Below are 6292 nucleotides of genomic sequence, written 5' to 3'. Positions count from 1 at the left end.
GTGACTATTGGGGGATTAAAGAGGAGAGTTGATCTTTTACTACTTAGCATGGTTGATTTTGATGTGATTTTTGGTATGGATTGGTTGTCACCATGTCACGCTATTCTTAATTGTCAAGCTATGATCGTGATGTTGGCGATGCCAAATTTTCCTAGAGTTGAGTGGAGTGGTTCCTTGGATTATGTTTCCAGTAGAGTGATTTCATATTTGAAGGCTCAATAGATGGTTGCGAAGGTATGTCTGGCCTTTTGGCCTTTGTAAGGGATGTTGGTGCTGATATTCCTACCATTGAGTCTGTTTCGATAGTGAGAGACTTTCCATATGTGTTTCCTGCTAACCTTTCGGACATGCCACCTGACAGGGATATTGATTTTGGTATTGAACTGGTGCCAAGCACTCAGCCTATCTCTATTCCACCGTATCGTATGGCACTAGGAAAGTTGAAAGAATTGAAGGAACCACTTCAGGAGCTACTTTATAAAAGATTTATCAGGCCTAATGTGTCGTCTTGGGGTGCACTGGTTCTATTTGTGAAGAAGAAGGATGGTACTACGTAGATGTGCATTGATTAGAGACAGTTAAACAAAGTTACAATTAAGAACCAGTACCAACTGTCGCGCATTGATGACTTATTTGACCAGCTTCTAGGTGCTGGAGTGTTCTGTACGATTGATTTGAGGTTTGGACATCACCAGTTGAAGATTCAGGATTCAGATATTTTGAAGACTGCTTTCAGGACTTGGTAAAGTTACTACAAGTTTCTAGTGATGTCATTTGGGCAGACTAACACCCCAACAACATTTATGCATTTAATGAACAGTGTATTCAAGCCATGTATGTATTCATTCGTCATCGTATTCATTGACGACATCTTTGTATACTCTTGTAGCCAAGAGGTTCATGTGCAACATTTGAGGATAGTGCTCCAAACCTTGAGGGAGAAGAAGTTATATGCAAAATTCTCAAAGTGTGAGTTCTGGCTTGATTCTGTTTTGTTTTTGGGTCATGTGGTATCTAGTGAGGGGATTAAGGTAGATCCGAAGAAGATTGAGACAGTTTAGAGTTGGCCCAGACCATCTTCAACTACTGAGATTCGGAGTTTTCTTGGTTTGGTTGGATATTATTGTCATTTTGCAGAGGGTTTCTCGTCCATTGCTACACCTTTGACCAGATTGACCCAGAAGGGTGCCCCATTCAGGTGGTTTGATGAGCGTGAGGATAGCTTTCAAAAGCACAAAACTGCCTTGACCACAGCTTTATTTCTAGTTTTGCCTTCAACATCGGGTTCTTATACGGTTTATTGTGATTCTTGTTGAATTAGTATTGGGTGTGTCTTGATGCAGGAGGGTAGGGTGATTGCTTATGCTTCACGCCAGTGGAAGCCCCATGAGAAGAACTACCTTGTTCATGATCTAGAATTGGCAGTTATTATTTACACATTGACGATTTGGAGGCATTTTCTTTACGGCGTGTCTTGTGAAGTATTTACAGGATCATTAGAGTCTATAGCACTAGTTTAAGTAGAAGGATCAGAATTTGAGGCAGCGGAGGTGGTTGAAGCTGTTAAAAGATTATGATATCACCATTTTGTATCATCCCGAGAAGGCCAATGTGGGGGCCGATGCCTTGAGTAGAAAGTCTGAAAGTATGGGTAGCCTTGCATATATTCTAGTTTGTGAGAGACCGCTAGCATTGGATATTCAGGCCTTGGCCAATCAGTTAGTGAGGTTAGATGTTTCGGAGCCTAGTCAGGTTCTTGCTTGTATGGTTTCTCGGTGAGAGCCTCAGTATGACGATCCCCATTTGCTTGTCCTTAAGCACACAGTGCAGCACGGTGGTGCCAAGGAGGTTTCTACTAGAGCAGGTACCGGATGTGGTTGATACGGTGGGACCAGCGTAGGCACCAGTAGTGCCCATTGTGATTCCTGGCATTTGGGAGGTCTTTGCCCAGATTTGGACTATGTGCACGAGCCTGGCTCAGGCAGTCTCAATTCCAGTTGCACCAACCACTTCACAGGGGAGGTGACCAAACTCCTGCCACCCGTACTCCAGAGTAGCTAGCTCAGGGTCACAAGACACCGGGTGTATTTCCAGTTTAGCCGGTTACTACCGCTCGGGTTGAGGTTGGTCCCCGCATCAGTGACGAGGAGCAAAATAGATTGGAGCGGTTTGGGAGGCTTAAGCCTCCAGAGTTCAGTGGGGCAGAGTCAGATGATGCTTTGGATTTTATAGATCGGTGTCAGCGGATTCTTTGCACCGCGGGTATTTTTGACACCAGTGGGATTTGATTCACTACTTTTCAGCTGATAGGGGCAGCCTACCGATGGGGTCATGCTTATGAGTTGACTAGGCCAGCCGATGCAGTGCCACTTTCATGGCATGAGTTCTCAGTTCTCTTCTTAAAGAAGTTTGTCCCACAAACGCGCAGATAAGAGTTGCGTAGGCAGTTTGAGCAGCTACGCTAGGAGGGCATGACCGTGACTCAATATGAGATGAGGCTTTAGAGTTGGCTCGTCACGAGGTATGGTTGGTTCCCACTGAGAGGGAGATGACTAGGAGGTTCATTTATGGCCTCAACTATGGATTACGCTTTATTATGGCTCGTGATTTTGCGACGGGTGTGAGGTTTGACAAGTGGTTGATATTGCTAGATGCTTAGAGCTGGTTTGCAGGCCGAAGTGGGAGGAGCGGGAGGCCAACAGGCCATGTAGGTAAGATGGTTTCAGCAGCGCCTTATTTGGAGTCCAGTCCCATTACAGCAAGGGTCAGTTTTCTAGACCCGTTCAGGCAGCTCGCCATGTTCCTCGTCATTCTTCAGTTAGCTATAGTTCCTATACTGCAAGCCTTGCTCAGTCATCATATAGTGCATTGCTAGCAAAAAGTTCTTACCATGCTTCATAGGCACAGGGTTCCTTGGGCAATGATTCAGACTATTGGGGACAGCAAATCCGTCAGAGGAAAGGTTATTTTGAGTGCGGGGACTTGAGCCACCTCAAAAGAGATTGCCCCAGACTATTATTCCACCACCAGCAACTACACCACTCGTACAACCATCTCGGGGTGGGGCTTAGTCAACTCGAGGCCGGCTTAGAGGGGGCGGTCGATTAGCTGGTGGTAAGGCCCGTTACTACACATTTCCATCCAGACCAGAGGTGATTCCCTCTGATGCCATGATCACATGTATTTGTTCAATATGCCACAGGGATGCTTCGGTATTATTTGATCCTGATTTAAATTATTCATATGTGTCATCATACTTTGCTTGTTATTTGTATATGACCTGTGATTCTTTAGTTATGTATGTTTATGTATGTACACCAGGTGGTGATTCTATTATTGTGGACCGTGTGTATCGGTCGTATGTTGTGACTATTGGGGGATTAAAGAGGAGAGTTGTTCTTTTACTACTTAGCATGGTTGATTTTGACGTGATTTTTGGTATGGATTGGTTGTCACCATGGCACACTATTCTTAATTGTCAAGCTATGATCGTGATGTTGGCGATGACGAATTTTCCTAGAGTTGAGTGGAGAGGTTCCTTGGATTATGTTTCCAATAGAGTGATTTCATATTTGAAGGCTCAACAGATGGTTGAGAAGGTATGTCTGGCCTTTTGGCCTTTGTAAGGGATGTTGGTGTTGATACTCCTACTATTGAGTCAGTTTCGATAGTGAGAGACTTTCCGTATGTGTTTCCTACTAACATTTCAGACATGCCACCTGACAGGGACATTGATTTTGGTATTGAACTGGTGCCGAGTACTCAGCCCATCTCTATTACATCGTATCGTATGGCACCAGGAGAGTTGAAAGAATTAAAGGAACCACTTCAGGAGCTACTTGATAAAAGATTTATCAGTCCTAGTGTGTCGCCTTGGGTGCACTGGTTCTCTTTATGAAGAAGAAGGATGGTACTATGCAGATGTGCATTGATTACAGACAGTTAAACAAAGTTACAATTAAGAACCAGTACCCACTGCCGCGCATTGATGACTTATTTGACCAGCTTCTAGGTGCTAGAGTGTTCTGTACGATTGATTTGAGGTTTGGGCATCACCAGTTGAAGATTTAGGATTCGGATATTTTGAAGACTGCTTTCAGGACCCGGTAAAGTCACTACAAGTTTATAGTGATGTCATTTGGGCTAACTAACACCCCAACAACATTTATGCATTTGATGAACAGTGTTTTCAATCCATTTATGTATTCATTCGTCATCTTATTCATTGACGACATCTTTGTATACTCTCGTAGCCAAGAGGATCATGTGCAACATTTGAGGATAGTGCTCCAAACCTTGAGGGAGAAGAAGTTATATGCAAAATTCTCAAAGTGTGAGTTCTGGCTTGATTCATTTTCAATTTTGGGTCATGTGGTATATAGTGAGGGGATTAAGGTAGATCCGAAGAAGATTGAGGCCGTTTAGAGTTGGCCCAGACCAACTTCAACTACTGAGATTCGGAGTTTTCTTGGTTTGGTTGGATATTATGGTCATTTTGTAGAGGGTTTCTCGTCCATTGCTGCACCTTTGACCAGATTGACCCAGAAGGGTGCCCCATTCAGGTGGTCTGATGAGCGTGAGGATAGCTTTCAAAAGCTCAAAACTGCCTTGACCACAGCTTCATTTCTAGGTTTGCCTTCAATATCGGGTTCTTATACGGTTTATTGTTATGCTTGTTAAAATGGTATTGGGTGTGTCTTGATGCAGGAGGGTAGGGTGATTGCATATGCTTCGCGCCAGTTGAAGCCCCATGAGAAGAACTACCCTGTTCATGATCTAGAGTTGGCAGCTATTATTTATAAATTGACGATTTGGAGGCAGTTTCTTTACGGCGTTTCTTGTGAGGTATTTACAGGATCATTAGAGTCTATAGCACTAGTTTAAGCAGAAGGATCTGAATTTGAGGCAGCGGAGGTGGTTGAAGCTGTTAAAAGATTATGATATCACCATTTTGTATCATCTCGAGAAGGCCAATGTGGTGGCCGATGCCTTGAGCAGAAAGTCTGAAAGTATGGGTAGCCTTGCATATGTTCTAGTTTGTGAGAGACCGCTAGCATTGGATATTCAGGCCTTGGCCAATCAGTTAGTGATTTTAGATGTTTCGGAGCCCAGTCGGGTTTTTGCTTGTGTGGTTTCTCAGTCATCTTTATACGAGTGCATCAGAGAGCCTCAGTATGTCGAGCCCCATTTGATTGTCCTTAAGAACACGGTGCAGCAGGGTGATGCCAAGGAGGTTTCTATTGGAGATGACGGGGTATTTAGGATGCAAGGTCGGATTTATGTGACCAATATGGATGTGTTACGTGAATTGATTCTTGATGAGGCTAACAGTTCGTTGTATTCTATTCATCCGGGTGCCGCTAAAATGTATCTAGATTTGAGGCAGCACTATTAGTGGAGAAGAATAAAAAAGGATATAGTAGAATACATGGCTTGGTGCTTGAATTGACAGCAGGTGAAGTACGAGCATCAGAGGTTGGGCGGTTTGCATCAGAAACCTGAGATTTTCAAATGAAAATGAGAACGGATTATTGTGGATTTCGTTGTTGGCCTCCCACGGACTTGGAAGAAATTTGATGCAGTTTGGGTGATTGTGGACCGGTTGACTAAGTCCGAACACTTCATCCCATTGGTTGTTTCTTATTCTGCAGAGCGATTGGCTCAGATCTACATCAAGGAGATCATCCATTTGCATGACATGCCCATCTCTATCATTTCTTATCTAGGCATGCAGTTCACATCTCAGTTTTAGAGGGCAGTACAGCGAGAGTTTGGAACATGGGTTGAGTTGAGTACAACATTTTACCCCCAAAAGGACGGGCAGTCCGAGCGCACCATTCAGATCTTGGAGGACATACTACGTGCTTGTGTTATGGATTTCGGGAGTTCTTGGGATCAGTTTCTACCGCTTGCATAGTTTACCTCAAAAAATAACTACCATTCGAGTATTCAGATGGCTCCTTATGAGGCCTTATATGGGAGGCGATGTCCTTCTCCAGTTTGTTGGTTTGTGTCGGGAGAGGCTAGGTTGTTGGGTATTGATTTGGTTCGGGATGCCATGGATAAAGTCAAGTTGATTCATGATGGACTTCGTGCGGCACTGTCCAGACAGAAGAGCTATGCTGATAGGAATATTCGTGATGTTGCATAATTGGTGGGTGAGAAGTTTTTACTTAGAGTTTCGCCCATGAAGGGTGTGATGAGGTTCGAGAAGAAAGGCAAGTTGAGCCAACGGTATATTGGCCCTTTCGAGGTCCTTAAGAGGATCACAGAGGTGGCCTACAAGCTTGTA

The 6292-nt window shown here is 44.0% G+C and overlaps 1 protein-coding gene across 1 annotated transcript; it reads left to right on the top strand.

Moving 5' to 3' along the window:
• The first annotated feature begins 236 nt into the window (after positions 1-236).
• Positions 237-5395, top strand: LOC138909866 (uncharacterized). The gene is made up of 6 exons (XM_070201082.1): positions 237-546; positions 1138-1295; positions 2902-2962; positions 3322-3599; positions 4708-4845; positions 4970-5395. Exons 1-6 carry the CDS (start codon positions 237-239, stop codon positions 5393-5395), a joined length of 1371 nt encoding a protein of 456 aa, XP_070057183.1.
• Positions 5396-6292: the final 897 nt, after the last annotated feature.

The sequence above is a fragment of the Nicotiana tomentosiformis genome, chromosome 4 (assembly GCF_000390325.3).
Source record: "Nicotiana tomentosiformis chromosome 4, ASM39032v3, whole genome shotgun sequence".
Lineage (NCBI taxonomy): Eukaryota > Viridiplantae > Streptophyta > Magnoliopsida > Solanales > Solanaceae > Nicotiana > Nicotiana tomentosiformis.
The sequence above is the reverse complement of the archived record's forward strand: the minus strand, read 5'-3'. Positions and strand labels throughout refer to the sequence as shown.

Excerpts from the sequence above, each read along its gene's own strand:
- LOC138909866 (XM_070201082.1), top strand. The coding sequence starts at position 237 with ATGTCTGGCCTTTTGGCCTTTGTAAGGGATGTTGGTGCTGATATTCCT. Across the intron at positions 2,963-3,321 it reads GCAAATCCGTCAGAGGAAAG|GTGGTGATTCTATTATTGTG; the intron begins GTTATTTTGAGT and ends TATGTACACCAG. Across the intron at positions 4,846-4,969 it reads TTTACGGCGTTTCTTGTGAG|GCCAATGTGGTGGCCGATGC; the intron begins GTATTTACAGGA and ends CATCTCGAGAAG.